Source organism: Diabrotica undecimpunctata, chromosome 4 (genome assembly GCF_040954645.1).
Source record: "Diabrotica undecimpunctata isolate CICGRU chromosome 4, icDiaUnde3, whole genome shotgun sequence".
Lineage (NCBI taxonomy): Eukaryota > Metazoa > Arthropoda > Insecta > Coleoptera > Chrysomelidae > Diabrotica > Diabrotica undecimpunctata.
In genome coordinates this window covers 15,883,664-15,902,495 of record NC_092806.1, presented here as the reverse complement: position 1 = coordinate 15,902,495, position 18,832 = coordinate 15,883,664, and the positions used below count along the sequence as shown (strand labels likewise).

Below are 18,832 nucleotides of genomic sequence, written 5' to 3'. Positions count from 1 at the left end.
AATGGACATCCTCAAAGCAAAACAACTACAACACAATGACCTTCGAATTATAACAAATCTATATTATAAACAGCAGGCACACGTACGCATTAATGAACACACATCAGAAGAGTTCGAAGTTAAAAGAGGAGTGCGACAGGGGTGTGTATTGTCACCACTACTATTCAATGCATACTCTGAAGAAATTATGAAAAGAACTCTTGAGGGAGAAACAGCAGGAATCAAGGTCAATGGAACACCAATTAACAACATTAGATATGCGGACGATACTATCATAATAACAGACAACCTCCAAGACCTCCAAAAGCTAATGAACAAGATAGTTGAGTATGGAGAAGAATATGGATTATCAATAAACACCAAGAAAACCAAATTTATGTGGATATCAAAAACCCAAAATAATGGTGAAAGCCTGACAATTATCGGTAGTGCTTTAGAACAAGTTGAAAACTACAATTATCTTGGCACAATAATTAATCACACAAACGATTACTCCAAAGAAATCAAAGTTCGAGTAGAGAAAGCACGTACAAACTTCAATAAAATGAGAAAGGTACTTTGTGCAAGAGAACTAAAATTGGACTTGAGAGTTAGGCTGGCAAGGTGTTATATACATTTGAAGCATGGACACTTAACGCGTCGACTACTAAAAAATTGGAAGCATTTGAAATGTGGGTGTATAGAAGAATCCTGAAGATATCATGGACCGAGCATGTTACAAACAACGAAGTCATGAGAAGAATCAACAAAAGAATGAAAGTATTGGAAACCATCAAGACACGAAAGCTGCAATACCTGAGGCATGTTCTACGTAATGAGAGATACAACCTACTGCAATTGATTATACAAGGGAAAATCCAGGGCAAGAGAAGTGTAGGAAGAAGAAGAATCTCATGGTTGCGTAACTTGAGGGAATGGTACGAATGCACATCAATTGAACTATTCAGAGCAGCAGCATCTAAGATCAGAATAGCCATGATGATTGCCAACCTCCGTCGCGGAGATGGCACGTGAAGAAGAAGATGTCATCAAGAGCTGTTATATTGCCTCGAATAAACACAAGTGGTGATCGGTTACCATAAGCAATAGCCTCTCAAACCATTTCTAGAACTGTCCTGTGTACATGCCTCTTAACAGCAAACCCGATATCTAGTCGCAGTCGCTCTCCACCTACGACCATCGTGCATTCGCTAACATGGTGGTAATTTTGGTGTCTTCGAACTTGAGGCATTTTCTTACACTGAATACATTTAGACTGAGGAAAAATAACTAAAAATTTGTATACGAACCGGTTTTCACAAATCTGTCTCTTCACAAAAGATAAAACTTTATTTTTACAAAAATATATTGGTTTGTTATCATAGCATGTTTTAAATATAGTCATTCTGTGGCCAAAAAATTAAGTTCAAGAAATTATTCCTTCTGGGTGTAACACTTCTAATGTCACTGAGATTATAATTCATAACCTGAATTTTTATCAAATGTACGTCGAATCAGTCAACATTTGGATCCAACCCTGTTACCACATAAAAGTCTGATAATAAATAAACAACTATTTTAGTACATATGCTCGCCAGATCTTCGAGTTGTAGGCAACTCTTAAGAAATAGTATAATGTACTTACAATACAATACACAAGATTAAATATTTCGGTTAAAGACCTCTAAAATTATCAAGGGGTCACTAGATATAGTTAATTAGAAATAGATAAGCATTGTTTAAATTGAGCATTTTCATAATAATTAAGTGTGACATGTTTTAATTATATAGTAAGAAAAATCTGAATGAACTTTTTTTTCAAATTATTGAACACACGGATTTTTTTTAAAGGAAACCTATTGCGAGGTTTTGTTTTCTATCTGCCCTCTTTAGTCCACTCGACAAAGATTTGGCCTCTAAAAATCATACGAACAAGCTGAATTTTGCTGGGAATGTCAATTACAGAACTCCAAAAAAGATGCAAAAAAGTTTAACCCTCTTATGGAGGGAAAATGGAATTTACCATTCTCATGATATCAATAAAATTTATCAGGACTGTTTTAAAATGTGGACATTTTTGATTTCTCGAATTTAGTAAACCTTTTGTCCGATTTAAGTGATTTTTTTAATACGTTATAGCCTTATTCTTTGAGAATATCGCTGTAATAATATTGTTGCTGGACAGGTAAATGTCATTGTATACCGGGTGTAACAATCATACTGTGTTTTTTCTCAAAGTTCGGAACATTCATTCATTCATTTTGGCTTTACAACCCTGTGTGGGTCCTAGCCTCCCCAAGAATTTTTCTCCAGTCGTCCCTATCCATCGCCTTCCTCCGCCAAGCACGTATTTCCATATTTCTCATGTCTTCATCGATGTTATCTAGGAATCTTGTTCTGGGTCTTCCTCTTCTTCTTTGACCAATAGGTCTATCAAGGAGCGTTTTTCTAGCTGGGTCGGTTTGCTCCATCCGCATTACATGGCCTACCCACCTCAGACGTCCTATCTTTATGTGTTTTACGATATCTGGTTCCTGGTATATCCTATAGAGTTCGAAGTTGTATCGTCTTCTCCAGACACCATTTTCATTTACCGCTCCATAGATGCGCCTTAGTATTTTTCTTTCGAAACATCCTAACATGTTTTCATTGCTTTTTGTTAAAGTCCAGGTTTCTGAACCATATGTTAGGACTGGGCGTATTATTGTTTTGTAGAGTTTTAAGTTCGGAACATGCTGTGGAATATTCTAGCATTTATAAAATATTAAAATTAAAACTCAATTTTAGCTTACATTTTGTTTTTTGATTGATACCTTACGTTAGATAATAAAAAATATATGTACTTTTATAATACAGAACGTTTTTATTAGTCAGTAACTAGTTAAAGTAACTGTCGTAGTCTTCTGTCAATTATGTCCCACAGTTCGATCGGGTTAAGATCTGGACTATGCGGTGGCCAATTCAAAGTGCGAAGATTTACCTCTTGTAAATATTCGGTTACAATTCGTACAACGTGAGGTTTTGTATTATTGTGCATTAGCAAACAATTGTTACCAATATAAGGAGCGAAAGGTACAATATGCTTAGATAAAATAAAGATGATGTCTTCTTCTCCTTCTGCCACTCCTATCGGAGATTGGAAATCATCAAGGCTATCCTGACCTTGTTTACAGCTGACCTAAAGAGTTCATTAGCGGTACAGCCAAACCACTCTCTCAAATTACGCAACCATGACATTCTTCTACGGCCTGGATTACGTTTTCCTTCTATTTTTCCTTGCATTATATTTTGAAGTAATGCGTATTTATGTCCTCCCATCAGGTGACCCAAATATTCGAGTTTTCTTTGTTTGATCGTTGACAAAATTTCTGGGTCTTTTCCTATCCTTCGCATTACTTCAAAGTTTGTGACTCTTTCAACCCAACTTATCTTCAGCATTCGACGGTAGCACCACATCTCGAAACTTTCAATATTTTTTATGTTGTTCTATTTGAGAATCCAGGCCTCTACACCGTATAATAGCATGTTAAATACGTAGCCCCTTAGCATTCGTAATCGGAGAGGGATGCTTATATCTCTGTTGCATAAGAATTTCCTCACCTTTATGTATGTGGCTTTGGCAATTTCGATACGTCTTTTTATTTCATTGGTTTGGTCTCCAGTTTCGTTTATTGAAGTACCCAAGTATTTGTAACTTGATACTTTTTTAATGTGAATGCCGTTTATACTAATATGTGCTGGTTGTGTCATGTTCTTACTGAAGATTATGTAACTTTCACTGTTTAAATAACTTCCACGTAAAGGCACAAGATCTGTCCGCGCTGTTAAAGAAATTCCTCTTCAAACCATTTTAGACCCTCCATTAAATAAAGTCGTTCTATCGTTGATTGAATATCCAAATATCTGTAAACAGAACGTTTTCCCAGTCGGCATTATTCCAGTTTATTCCATTATTCCTGGTAAATTGCAATGTAGCTCTGCGGTGGTTTGCAGTTAATGCTGGGCGTGTAGCTGGTCGTCGAATTCGCAAGTCATGTTCTACATCATGTGTCCTCACGATATCAATGCTGGGTTGGATATTATGAACCGCACTAAGTTCCGTTAAAAGATTACCTGACGTGATAAATTATTCTCTTAAAACGCATAATCTAATAAAGCGGTCTTTAACGACCGTAGTAACTCGAAGTCTACCTTGTCCGGGACGTCTGCTGTAGTCGTTCATTTCTCTAAAGCGATGAAACTTCTAACCTCCGACCGATAGCATGGTAGCTAAGTTCTTAGCTATTGTCGCCAAGTGCTCGGTCAAGAGTGACCAATGAGCACTCTTGGCGCGCCTTCCTTCCTTTTCCAATTGTTTCATTAGTCTTTTGGTTTGGAATCTTGTAAAATATTATGTATAAATATTAGTTGATTTCCAAACCAAAGGACAGTCTACCTCGGTCTCTCCTAGAGCCCTAAACTCTAGGGAGCCGACTAGCGGGGCTTTGCTCCACCTACCTTAGACTCTGAGGCTTTGTCTTCGCTTTCTACGAATTAGTTTTATTTTATCCTTCGAAAAGAACAATTCAACGTCCCAACTTGAATAAGGGATAAGTGCCTTGTTTTGCACACCGACTTCACGAAATATCCTAGAGCAGAGCGTATAGCAGAGTGGATAAGTTCATAGGTCCACTCTAGCTACGACGACACTATGTAAGGTCACTGATTGAACACATGTATCACGGGTCAAATTCCTTGTATCACGTTCCATTTCCCCCAATCAACAAAAAAAAATTACAGACTTATTTGAAACTTTAAATAATAAATCTATTAATTTTCACAACAAACCAGACACTTTTTGACTGTTAACAATTTAACATCTATCAAATTGTTAATTTCTCATATCCTATTTTAGGCTTTTTTATTAAACTAAGTAGAAAATGAGGATTTATTGATGAAAAACATGGCTAATTGTTAAAGTAAACTTTTTTATTATCCAACATAAGTGAATGAATTAAAAAATATGTTAAACCTAGAGGCTATAGTTATAGGCTTTTAATTTAATAAACGCTAGAATATTCCACAGGGTGTTGTGAATTTTGAGAAAAAAACACAGTTTGATTGGTACACCAGGTATACAATGGCAATTTACCTGTCAATGGCAAAATCATTACAGCGATATTGTTAAAGAATAAGGCTATAACATATTAAAAAATTCATATAAATAGGACAACAGGTTTAGGAAATTCGAGACATCAAAAACGTCCCATTTTTATTGTCTGTAAAGTTAGCATATATCCATTTTATAAGATCGAATTCAGACCAACACTATACTTGATTGACAATGTATTGCTAATTTATTACGGAAAGAAAGAATTTATTGCTATAGCCGTTTCCGAGAAACAGTGGGTATCCCAACTTTATAGCAAAACTAGCATAGTCATAGCTATATCTCGGCAAGGAAAAGGGGTACAGGGCCCATCTTGACGGCATATTTTATTGCTAATTATTAATTGCTATTGATTGGTATACTAACCAATCCCCAAAACCCATCATCTCCTAGCTCAAAACGTACCCCCGGAAAAACCGAGATATCGGCCAAAAAGAGAACCGCAAGGAATTGATTGCTAATTGACTGCCAAAGTTTTACGCGAAGAAACAATATATTGCTGTAACCGTTTCCGAGAAACAATGGCTATAAGTTTACGGTAAGCTAATATATTCTCCGTTCATAAATTGTTGAGATCTCGAAATGTGCCTCAAACTCATAAAACGGTCGTAAACCATAGGCGTTCCTGAGGTGTTTATTCATTAAATAATAATATAATATTTTTTAATACTGCTATATATATATATATATATATATATATATATATATATATATATATATATATATATATATATATATATATATATATAATATTTTAATACTAATATATTTAGCAAAAAAACAATTAAAACTTTCACGGCTAATGTTATGTAATTATATTATATTAATAAAAATAAGAATTTAACCATTAACAATTTTGTAAATAAGAATACCTTATCTCTTTGGATATTTCAATACTAATCTTCGCGTTTAATCACTTTACTAGAAAACCTGGAATTCATATCCGAAAGTACTATTCGTTGCAAGATAATTAGGATGGAATTTCCCAGATTTTTAATAATATAATGGGTATGCTTTGGCCACGTGCCTCGTTTGTTCAGTTTATATTCGAAACTTAACTTAAAAGGGTGAAGATATTACGAACGAAAACAATTTTTTTGTTTAGTACGTTTTTGATCGCATGTAATTTACGGCTCGTCGGTGTGTCCGCGTCTACGGCAGTAATTAGCGTCTCGAATATTTCTTTTGCAAATTATATGCAGTGCGTGAGTGATTTTTTATTCCATATACCTACGAACATATACGTACCTTTCGCTCGTGCTCGTTTTGTTAGATTGTTTGTGATGGCTTCATCATCAACATCATCAAGTTTTACACCGGTACTGTTGCGTACAGTCAGTAAGTCTGTCTATTCACCAAGAGAGAAGACTATTGTCCTGAATGTTCACGATGCTCTGGTTTCTGAGAATCCCACAAACACTGTTCGCAACATAGTCGAAAGTTGTGCCAACATGACTGGCGTAGGAGAGTCAACTATATATAGGTTCCTATCAGAAAGAAAAAAACACGGTATAGCTAACCCAAACACAAACGAACACTTAAAGAGAGGGAAAAAGCCTATTGAAATTGATGAATTTGCCAAAAATGGTATTCGAAGGAAAATTCATGGATTTTTATTCAAAAAAGAAATACCAAACCTAAACAAAATTTTACAAGAAGTTAGAGACGACCCGGATTTGCCTCATATCGGACGAACTAAATTGTGGCAAGTTTTAAAAGAATTAAATTTCCGGTGGGAGAAATCAGACCGAAAATCACTTTTGATTGACCGGGAGGAGATAATATGTTGGAGAAGAAATTATCTAAGATCCATACGAAAATTCCGGGCTGAAGGAAGGCCCATCTTCTACCAGGATGAAACGTGGGTAAACTTAGATCATACTCTAAAAAAAATTTGGTCAGATAAAAATATATTAAGCTCCAGGTAAGCCTTTATGGAAGGTTGGTCTACTGGTATCTCCCCACCTTCTGGTAAAGGCAGTAGATTAATAATTTCTCACATTGGCAGTGAAAAAGGATTTGTTAAGCATGGTTTGTTGGAATTTCAGTCCAAAAGCACAAAAGACTATCACGAGGAGATGACAGCTGATGTTTTCGAAGAGTATTTTGAGCAGATGATTGAACACATACCACCAAATTCAATTATAGGATTAGATAATGCACCTTATCATTCAACTAGTAGAAAGACTTCCAACGACTGCGTGGAAGAAACAGGATATTCTTGACTGGCTGCGGAATAAGTATCTGCCTTACGAAGATGGAATGGTAAGAGCAGAACATCTAAAAATTGCCCGGCAACACAAATCTAAGTTCAAGGAATACGTAGTTGACAAAATGGCGGAAAGGCGAAACATTACAGTCCTTAGACTTCCACCCTACCACTGCGAAATAAATCCAATTGAACTCATTTGGGCACAAATCAAAAGTTATGTGGCTAGAAAAAATACGTTATATAAAATACAAGCTGTACGTGAATTGTTATATGAGTCTTTACAACATATTACAGAACAAAACTGGAAAGATGCAGTAAGGCATGTAATAGAAGAAAAACAAAAAATGTGGGATCTTGATAACATAATTGAAGCGAACGTAGAGACACAACCGCTAATTATTAACCCTCAAGATGACTCGGATTCCGAGGTTGATCCTATTTATTTTGAATTTGAATAGTTTTCTAATCGTAATTATATAAGGTAAGTAATAATAGTTGTAATAAGGTATTAAAGGGGAAAGACGCAAAATGTCGCCTGTCAAAATGTTCAATGTGTTTTAAATGTATCCATTTTTTTTTCAAATCCTGAGAAAACTAAACAGCATTTTTGAAAAATTTAAAGGCAGAATGAAATATTTTTTAGAATAAATAAAAAGTTTCTTTTGCATGCAATATTTTCAATTAAAAATTATACTATATTTTCTCTTTTATTTTCACCCCTGTTACATAACATATTAAAATAAACATTGTAGAAGTTTTCAGGGACTTTCTACCCTGAGTAATAATGTAATCTTTCATTCTGCGTTTAAATTTTTCAAAAATATTTATTAGTTTTCTCCGGATTCGAAAATAATGGATACATTTAAAACACATTGGAAATTTTGCCAGGCGACATTTGGCTTTTTCCTTAATTAAATAAATGTATCTTTTACAAATGGCAAGAAACTTTTTAGTTTTGAATAAAATAAATAAGTTTTATTAAAAAATACAATTTACATAAGTACAATTTAAAAAATATATTTATTTAGTTCAAATAAATGTTTCAATCATATACTCTGTTTCGACACTGGTGGTTCATATCTAACCATTCAAAAAATCCCCTTAATAGGATTATAAGGTATTGTATTCCTTCAGATATAAGGTGGGTTAGTCGAAAACGTCTTAAACCGTCAGTTTTAGGTTGGTTTTTACTATTATATCGTATTACCTATCCTCTCTGTATTTCAGTTTTCTAATTAGGGTTAAACTTGTAGTGAGCTATCAACAAATTGTGAACCGATTGTAGCCATATCTATACCTCGGCGACGAAAAGGGTTACAGGTTTTTGAAAAAGCGTGAAATATACTATAATCTATATTAGTTATTACCTAAGTAGTCACATATAATTTATCCACACAAACTATAGGGAATACTAGCCAGTTCAGCCAAAAATTAGCAATTAATTCCGAGAGGTACATTTTTGTGGTTTCACCGTTTTTGGCCAATATCTCGATTTTTCTACGGACGAGTTTTATGCTAGGGTGATGATGGGGTAGTTTTTGGGGATTGGTCAATGTACCAATCAAGAGCATCTAATTAGCAATAAAATATGCCGCCAAGATAGATGCTTTAACCCTTTTCATTGCCGAGATATAGCTATGACTATGCTAGCTTTACCGTAAAGTTAGCATAGCCATTGATTCTCAGAAACCGTTGCAGCAATAAATTGTTTCTTGGCGTAAAACTTCGGCAAAAAATTAGCAATCAATTCCTTCCGCTGGGGATCATCCATTTTTAAAGTGGTGCGTTAGTTTTGCTGCCTAGTGTATTATGAATAATGTTTAATAATTTGTCCCCTCCGTTTTTAATCGGCTCGTATAATCTTTTTTGTTGAGCTTTTAGGTATCCAAATAGTTTGGCGCTGTCGTTATTATTTTTTTCGAAGTCCTTTAACAACTCTTCCATCCACAGACTTTTTTGTTTTTGAAATGTTGGTCAGCTGCTTTCTTTTTTTTTGTATTTATTTCGATGATTTTCTTTTTTAGTTGATATCCATTTATTTAGTTGGTATCCAGCATTCTTTATCGAACCATTCTTTCCTCGTAAAAAGTATTAATGAATTAAATATCTGTTGGTATATTTTCTGGGAAGAAGGAGTTAATTTTGTTGTTGTCAACTGTATAATTTCTTTAAACATGCATGTATCAAAACATAATTTAAAGCAGTATTTTATGAACAATTTTATGTGTGAATTGGACACCAATTGGTGGATTGGAGATTAATGTTGGGAATACGATTATGCAGTTTGGAAAAGGGATACCAAAAACTATAATGAACTTTTTTAGAAAAAAAAAATAAACTAAAATAATCAACTCACCTGTCCTAGATCAATAGTTAAATTGACTTCATTATATTTCATTCCTCTGGATAGAGGTGGACTTTGCCACCAGTATTCTCTGCCATCCACAGCAAATTCTGGAGGGTGCCTTTTGTCTGATTTTGTGGGATCACACACATCACAGTACTAAGGAATAAAATAGTTATTAATATTGTTATTACAAATCAACTGTGTTTTTTATAGATAAATAATTATATACCAGAAATACAATTCGCACCTTTGAACCATGAAGATTGGAATGCTGATGTTTTTGAGAAATATTTTAAGCAAACAGATTCCGTAGTTGTTTTAACAATATATCGTAATATTCAAGATCCGAAAAATTGTCTACATCTGCTTGGAAAAAGAAAAATAATTCAATGGCTTTTGGGAAAAAATTTGATATGGTGAAAAAAAGAACCATTGATAATTGTGAACGAACACAAAGATTTATTTGTAAAATACGTTCTTGACGAAATTTGTAAATTAAACGGAATATTTTCATACTTTGACTTTCTCTCCACCACTACGATCTAAATCCTATTGAACTTATATTGATTTAAGGGATAGGTTCTACGATAAGGAGAATATCTCTTTCTACTCCTTTCTCTCTCTCTCTCTCTCTCTCTCTCTCTCTCTCTCTCTCTCTCTCTCTCTCTCTCTCTCTCTGTGTGTTTCTCTCTTCGGAATCATCATCATCATTCTTTGTGGATGAGTACACACAGACAGTGCATTCCCCAAAAAAACAGCTTTGGACACCAAAATTAATAAAACACTAACAAAAGACGCAAGCCACATAAAAATACTAACAAAACCTAAAAACAAGCAAGATGCGGACAGTTCGATGATAATTCACTAAAGATAGCGGGAATATAGCGCCTCAATTGGTACCCAAGACTTCCATCTGACAAGCATTTTGTTGATTTGTAGCTCTTATAGCGCTACCCTATCGGGGGGTGGAGCGAGGTGGAGTAATTCCTGATTACATGAATTAATGCTACTCGCTCTAATGAATTGTAGCACCGAATGTCATCCTCAGGGGTGAGCAAGTCTCACAGGCTGGGTTAAGTAATATTGATTATTTGCTTATATGTATAAGTCTATGCCCCTCACACGCTGCTACTCGCACTCAATATCAAGACGAGAGAGAGAGATAGAGGGTAAAATAAAATAACGAGCTCTAGATAGAGATAGAGATTAGTTGAAAGATCTTGTTGGCATTGGAAACTGCCAACTTGCTCAGTCTATTTTATATATAAGTCTATGGGAGTATAGGAGCAAAAAACTGAGATGACTGGCTGACCAAATCAGAGTAGGCAAAGAACAAATGGAGAATACTCATTAATATTTTGGACAAGCAGTTAAAAAGAAAAACGTTTAATCAGAGTGTTTTGCCAGTGTTAACTTATGGTGCGGAAACGTTGACCATGACAAGGAGAACAGTTCAAAAGATCCGTGTGTGTCAAAGGGCGATGGAGCGTGCTATGTTAGGCGTTTCACTACGAGACAAAATCCCAAATCGCCAGCTACGACAAAGAACAGGAGTGGCTGATGCAGCAGGGAGAGTAGCAACACTGAAATGTAACTGGGCAGGTCACGTGGCTCGAATGACAGATAATAGATGGACAAAACGGATACTGGAATGGAGACCAAGAGATGATGCCTACCGAAGCAGAGGTCGTCCACCAACACGTTGGACTGACGATCTAAAACGTTGTCAGAGGAATTGGATGCAAGAGGCACAAGATCGAAATAGATGGAAAATTATGAGGGAGATCTATGTCCAGCAGTGGATAAGCGAAGATTGAATGATGATGATGATGATTTAAAAAGATCAATGTAGAAAAGTGGTAGAAATTAATATAACATGCTATTAAGGAAGAATATAAGGCATAAATGTATAAAACGTGCTATTAAAGAAGAATAAAAAACGTTGGAATTAGATTGTTTTATAGAAAGAAGAGGCAGATTTTTTATTTCAGATGAAAATTTTTATTAAAACTTATTCTCGTAAAACTTTTAGTATCCAATTATTTTTTGTTTCATGCAAAAGCATTTAATTTAGAACCTTTTATAGGCAAATAAAGAAAACTTGAATTAGGTAGTAGGCGGCTTAGTCGTCGTGACAACGAAATTTATTTGAGATTTTTATTCATTAACGTACTCTCTCTCTCTTGTCGTTTCCTCATTGCTGAGGATCGTGATTTCCTACAATCTGGGCTGTCAATTCTCTCCATCTCTTGCGATTTTGGGCTGCTCTCATAGACTCGGAAAACGTCTCTCCAGTGGCTTTCTGTACTTGATCTGACCATCGGATAGGTGAGCGTCCTCTGCCTCTACGTCCTTCTACGTTTCCGCACACAATTAGTCTTTCTAAGTTGTCATTGTCTCTTCTCGCAATGTGGCCAAAAAACTTTAAAACATTTTCAAGACACTGAGAGGAGAGTCTGGTCTGAATGTTTAGCTCTTCGAGAATCGACTGATTGGATCTGTGCTCCGTCCACGAGACGCGTAGCATTCGTCTCCAGCACCACATTTCGAATGCGTCAATCCTTTTCCTATCCTCTGATTTTATTGTCCATGTTTCGGCACCGTAAATGAAGATTGAAAAAATGAGTGTCCGTACCAGTCTCATTTTGAGTTTTTTGGATAAAGAACGGTCCTTCCATATTTTTGACAGTCGACTCATCGCGTTCTTGGCCATCCCTATTCTTCTGCGAATTTCCGTATGGGAGGAGGCTGCATTGCTTAAGGAAGATCCTAGATACGTGAACTCGTCTACTTTCTCGAATTGATTTAGGGCGCCTGTTGTTTGGAGGATATTCGCGTGGTCCACAATCATGATTTTTGTTTTCTGATTATTAATCTTGAGCCCACACTTGTTGCTTTCGGTTTCTACTCTCTTTATCAGTCTCGACATCTCCTCTTCAGATGTTGCTATCAGTGTTGTATCGTCTGCGAATCTTAAGTTTGAGATCTTTTTTCCTGCAATGGAGATGCCGCCTCTCCATCCATCGAGTGCGTTCCTCATTATGTATTCTCCATATAAATTGAACAGGTCTGGAGATAGTATGCACCCTTGTCGTACACCTCTGCTGGTTTTGAAGGTATCAGATTGCTGGTTTTCAATTCTTATTTTAACTGAGTTATCTTCGTATAAGTTTTTAATTAATATTGCCAAATGATCTGGAACTCCCATCTCATGAAGAACTGTCCAGAGAACTTCCCACTTCACACAATCAAATGCCTAACGTACTAGCGATGCATTTATTAACAGGTTAACTGTCTTCTTCTTTCTAAAGTTTAGGCATTTCTTGCTGGTTTCGGCATCAAATCCATATAAAATGCCTCAAAAAATTTCCTGAGCGTAACTTCCATCGCTAGTAATGTTTTAAATATTTTTAATGTACTGTTTCCATTTTTTTTGTAATGTTTAATATTTATAATTTTACTTTTGACTTGCTGTAAACCTTGTTATAACTTACAGTCAAATAAAATATCTATCTCTCTACCTATCTATCTATATAATCAATGCTTGCCTCTTGGTGAGAAAATAGCCAGCACAATTGTGATTTTCAAACCAGGGAAACTCAGTACCAGCACGGAATCCTATCGACCCATTTCTCTTCTAAATACCCTATCTGCGATCCTACGAATCCTGTAAAATGACTTTTGCATCGTTTTCCAAAAAGTGATATTTATTCAATTTAATAAATCATACCAATCAATAAATCCTAAAAGTTTAGTTTTCGGAACGGCTGCAGAAATTTTAGCGACTTTCCGGTACTTTTCGCAACATAACTGCTTCTTTCAGGTACAAATGTTCACTTGGGTGTTACGTTACGGTTTTGTAGGGGGTGGGGGTACAGAAAAACGTTACGGTGCGTTACATGCGGGGGAGGGGGTCAAAAATCTTCAAAAATTGCGCTATGTAATAATTGAATGCCCGCTGAGTATAAAGAAAAATGTAGACAACATATTTACAGGATGGAAAACAAAAAACTACCCAAAAAATACTCAACTATAATCCAAAAGGCAAAGAAGACCTTGAAAAATATGGTCATAATAACACGGAATAGGCAAACTGAATCACTGTGCTGAAACGAATAAGAAGAAAATAAAATGTTTTGTTTTTTACTAATATGGGTTTCCCCTGGTAAATTAAAATTAAAAGCTACTGAAAAAATGTCACACAATACAATGCACTTAATACAGTGCAAAAATGTATGCCGTATGCATTTTATTTGATATTCTTTAATACTGCTTGCAGTGTGTAATATTAAACAAAACAAAATTACGGCAAACTTACCGGAAAACAATAAAAAAGACATGAATATTATTTAATGTGGTAGTTAAAGACATTTCTATCAAAAATATGTACAGTCGACTCTTGTTAATTCGAAATTCGAGGGACTCTTAAATATTACGAATTATTGAGTGTTTGAAATATCAAATAGTTCGAATTTTGTTAGAGAAAATAAATAAAGCTTCGAATTATTAAGTGTTGATGGGCGTGTTTTAAATGGGCTTACGTTGAATGTTCTGGTATTTGTCATTTTCATAAATAAATAGTTTTAATCCAAACAACCCAAAATAATTGAATTTATTTTGAATTTTTACATAGGGTACCCTATGCCTCTAATATGGGGTAGAAAACCTTTTTTAAATACTGCCTATTTCCTTTTGTATTTTTTTTTAAGCTGTGTCTTTTTACTAAACGCGTCCAAGAAAAGCTAAAATTTAAAAATAGTGCCTAACACTAATTACGTTATTTTTTAATAGTATTTTTAAAAACAAAAAAGTACCCCATATTAGGCGACTTTCCTCTAAGGCATTTAGAAAGAATGGTAAGGGAAAGAACGTAAAAATTTAGTTCTGCAAGGAAACAAAGAACGAAGTGCAGCAGGAAAAGTAAGACCAAGATAAAAATTGAGCAATAATGTTAAAGAAAAGTTATAAAGGTAGGGTAGAATAAACGTAGAATCAAAGAATATAGACGCATATAGAAGGATCTTTCATTGTCATTTTTTAGAGTCGGCAAAGGTTATACACAAAACAATGAGAAGTTGATCATGATTTTAGTTCCTTATTTGCACCACTAGAGAGCGGTCATGTCAGCGTTATTACTGCTTCTAAAATATGAAAGAGTGGGGCAACAAATGCAACTTTAGATATTTTTATATGTGGGTGCCGCCTGGTTGTAGAATAAATGAATCTTTTTAGAAAAAATATTATGATTCAAATTTTTAATTTAAATATGTAACAATCTACAAATAATATAATTAAAACTCCCTTTTTATAAACTATAAATAAAATTAATTAAAAATCAATCGCTGGGAGAGCAAGCTCAAAAAATTGTAAAGTGTTTCGATCAAAAAACAATTCCTGATCTTATTAGTACGCTAGAATTGCTTTTTGGCACATACACCAAAGAGTTATTTTTTAAAATTTAAAAATTCGAAATTGTGAAGTATAATTTCGGATTTTTAAATTAAAAAAAATAAATAAGTAAGTTTCAAATAACGCCTTTCTAGAGCTCAACAAAGGAAGATGAAAAAAAAGACAAAAATGGCTGCTGGGACATGGACCATAGCAAATCCCAAAAAAACCAAATCAGCAACACCCGAGAATAAAAAGAGGCTTCGGGAGAATACCATCACCCCCTCGTAACAGAGTTGTTAAGAAATCAAGGTGCTCTAACGAGCAGACTAGGTCATAGAGCACCGTGACAAAAGTATTCAAAATGGTGGTAGCACACAGACACCATCCTGATACTCAACTAGATCAGGCTCAAGAAAATTTGATCATTAACAATCTGGAGCAAGTACTTGATGAGACTCCCATCGGAGGTCAAAATGAACTCCTGCAGTTCCATAAAACATCGTTTAGGGAAGGGACCCTGTGGGTGAACTGTGTTAACGAGTATACAAAAAACTGAACGACTGAAGTGGTGAAGACTATTAAGGGGCTGAGGGAGGGAGCAAACTTAATTATAATTGATCCAAATAATATGCCCAAGCGCCCCATGGTCCTCACCCGCGTCCCCGAGAAATAGCTTGATAAAGAAACCATCAGAATCCGTCAAAAGAGGCAAGATCAAGACCTTAACATAGAGACTGGTTGTGATCTCTGTTCCACAGACAGAAAGACAGTCAAGATAAAGTAAGATCATAAAGGGAGAAGTTCTCAGATCTTACCTTTAAAACGTTTATAACTTCTGATATTTTTATTTTACTTTTTTTGTTTTTCAGAAACAGTACAATTGTTCAATGAAATAATTTCGAAAATACATAGTCTAAAAAGTTTAATGAAAAGTCCTGAGAAAATAGAATTTTTTATTGAATATATTTTGAAATTTTTTTTAAAATGTTTCGTAAATTTTTGGGCAGGAAAACAGTATAATAAAAATTTATGGTGATGGTTTTTCGTTGTGTAGGAACAAACTTATTTTTAATTCAAAGTTATAAAATTTTATTTACATGTAATTGTAGAATATTGAAAATTTCATATCTTTTAAAGTTTTAAAATTAAAAATTTAACAATTTAATGTATTAAAAATAAAGATTGGTAGAATATTGGAAAAACTATGTATATTGAGAATAAAAGAAAATGGAAAGAAGTAAAACAGATTATGGGAGAGCTCCAAACATATTGTAAAAATAGGATAAAATAATTTGTAATTGTAATTTAAAAAATGTGTTTTGCATTTAGAATTAGGTAGTTTGTATTTTATGATTTAAGATGGTCACTTTTAAGCACGCTTCTAAGGTAGGTATATTGAGCTAAATAAATAATTATTCTAAATAAATATTCTTATAAATATTCGTCCATTGTAGGACGATTTTTACATTTGGTCCCATTTTATACAAAAATTTAAGTGAAGTTTAAGAAAAAAGAGCCCTTGTAAGAAATTATCTATTTTGAAAAAAACTAAACACAATTTCAATTATGAATTGTAATTTAAATTTATTATTATTTATGAACCCAATAAACCAAAAAAGGTCAATTAAAGTTACAGGATTAAAAAATTTTACAGCCCCTCATACATCTTGTAAACATTATCGTTAGGGTATTGCGGGTGGTAAACAAAAACCTCTTTCAATGGTTCAGTGCTTCCACAAAAGCCATTCATAAAAGTATCAAAAGCCAACCTACCTGCCCTTGGATAACATTAACAGCGAAATCATTCTCAGAATTGGCGCCGATCAATTTACAGAACAACTCAGGTCCTTCAATACCTTCTCCGCACGTGGCCGAAGCTGTAATATTTTTACCTTCCGCCAAGTTGAAATACGGCGGGGTTAACGATTCGCCCTGTATACCGACGAAAAACAGGGAAAGTGCAAGGAAAGCTTGTAGGCTTTCCTTAAATGTTATTCGCGTTAACATCGTTAAGCGACTGAATGAATGAGTGGCATGAGTGGCCGGCTTTGCCTCTGGTGGCGTGGTAGCGTGGAATTAGGAATAAAAGATGGTATGGGAAATGGTCCTAATCGCCTCCCCGACCGTCGTCGTCGACAGCATGCTTTGAAAATGTGTGTTGTCTGCAGATTACTGCCTGGAGCAGGACCGTCTTTGCTACTTATTGTTACTTAATATAAGTAACAGCTTTACAGCAACATGGAATGTGCCTTTTTCGTTTTGTTTTCATATTCATTTGACATTAAATTTAGGAAATATTATCACATGATTGACCAAATAGTAATTTATCTATCAAGTGTGTAAAGTGGTAAATTATTAACGAATCTGAGAATGTAGCCAAGCGAACGATGTGGGTGAGGCGAATTCGATAAAAACCCTTTACTACCGGGGTCAATAAAAGCTTTAATAACGAACCGCAGGAATTTATTGTTACAAAAAACTTTAAAAAAATGACAACTAATTAATTAAAAATCTTTACAATAAAGAACCGGCATGGAAGCGACCGCTGCGAATTGGCCACAAGTTTTACTACAATAATGTAATAAACTTATAAGACGAAACATCACTGAATGTTTCAGTTTTGGTATAGTAGTGGAGAAGGTACAAATATGGACTACCATTTTGTTTATTGCTGATATCTTGACTATTTTTTGATCGAAAAAATTCAAATTGCATAATTGGAATGTAGAATTGATTTGCTCTTTTGTGATAGTCCGTTTTTCTGCCTAGTAAGATATTTTTTTCTGAAATGTCATAAAAACACTCACGGTGTCATTTAAGTAAGAAACGGAAAGGTGATATAAATATGGGCTACTAGTAAAAGTATTTTTATTTTTATTTTATAATTTTTTATGTACAATATTCACACACATATTCGTCTCTTTCTGCACCAGAACAATCTAGATGTGCCCACAAGTTGCACATAAGGCACTGAATCCATTTTTCACCTCGATAATCCTCACAAAATTTTCTGTCACAGAAAATACAATTTACATCCGTATTTTCCGGATCCGTTACAAAAGGAATCTCTTCCAAATCCATATCTTCATCAGCTGGTTGAAATCCCTGCTCACTATTGTTGTCAGAAGAACTTTCGATTTTCTTTTTATGTTGAGTAACTATTTAATATGTAAAAAATTCCCTAATTAGCTCATCGTCTCTCCAGCTGAGTGCTGGTTTAAGGAAATTCCATTTTACGACTTTTTCGTCTGGGAATGTAAGGAGTATCGAATATCATATTGATTTAATGTTCAGTCGAATTTGTACCACCGAAGCAAACTGTATTAAATAAAACTTTAAAGTCGCATTTATGTATTTTAATACAAAAGTAATTTTTTTGTACTAAAAATTTAATTTTGTATTTGTTCGAAACAGGAATCTCTTGCGAAAAGTAACCGTGAGACATTCCTAACGTAACACTTGGTAAATTGATTATTTTTCGTTTTCCCCCCATCTGAACTTAGATGATTTCTGTAAAAAGTAACAATCATTACCCTCAAAGTAAAAGTGTATCCCAAGTCAATTGAAAATTGAAGTTTTACGAGGAGGTTTAAATATATTATTTAACAGATCTGTTCTGATCTATGATATCTATGCAAAATATGCATTCAGATATCTATGCAAGATATCCTCATATTATCTCTGCACGGATTGAGATGTTCCCGTCTCTCTTGAGTGAAGTGAAATCAAAGCACAGCGTTGTCAGATGTTAAAT

General features: G+C 34.6%; 1 protein-coding gene across 1 annotated transcript in view; it reads right to left on the bottom strand.

Annotated features, from left to right (window-relative positions):
• Nucleotides 1-17,157, bottom strand: part of LanA (laminin subunit alpha) — a 126,945-nt gene extending 109,788 nt beyond the window's left edge. The window contains exons 1-2 of the mRNA XM_072529016.1: nt 16,852-17,157; nt 9,697-9,843 (exon numbers count right to left, since the gene is read on the bottom strand). Of these exons, the coding sequence (XP_072385117.1) occupies nt 9,697-9,843; nt 16,852-17,085 (381 nt within the window). The 5' untranslated portion in view covers nt 17,086-17,157. The remainder of the gene's footprint in view (nt 1-9,696; nt 9,844-16,851) is intronic.
• Nucleotides 17,158-18,832: the final 1,675 nt, after the last annotated feature.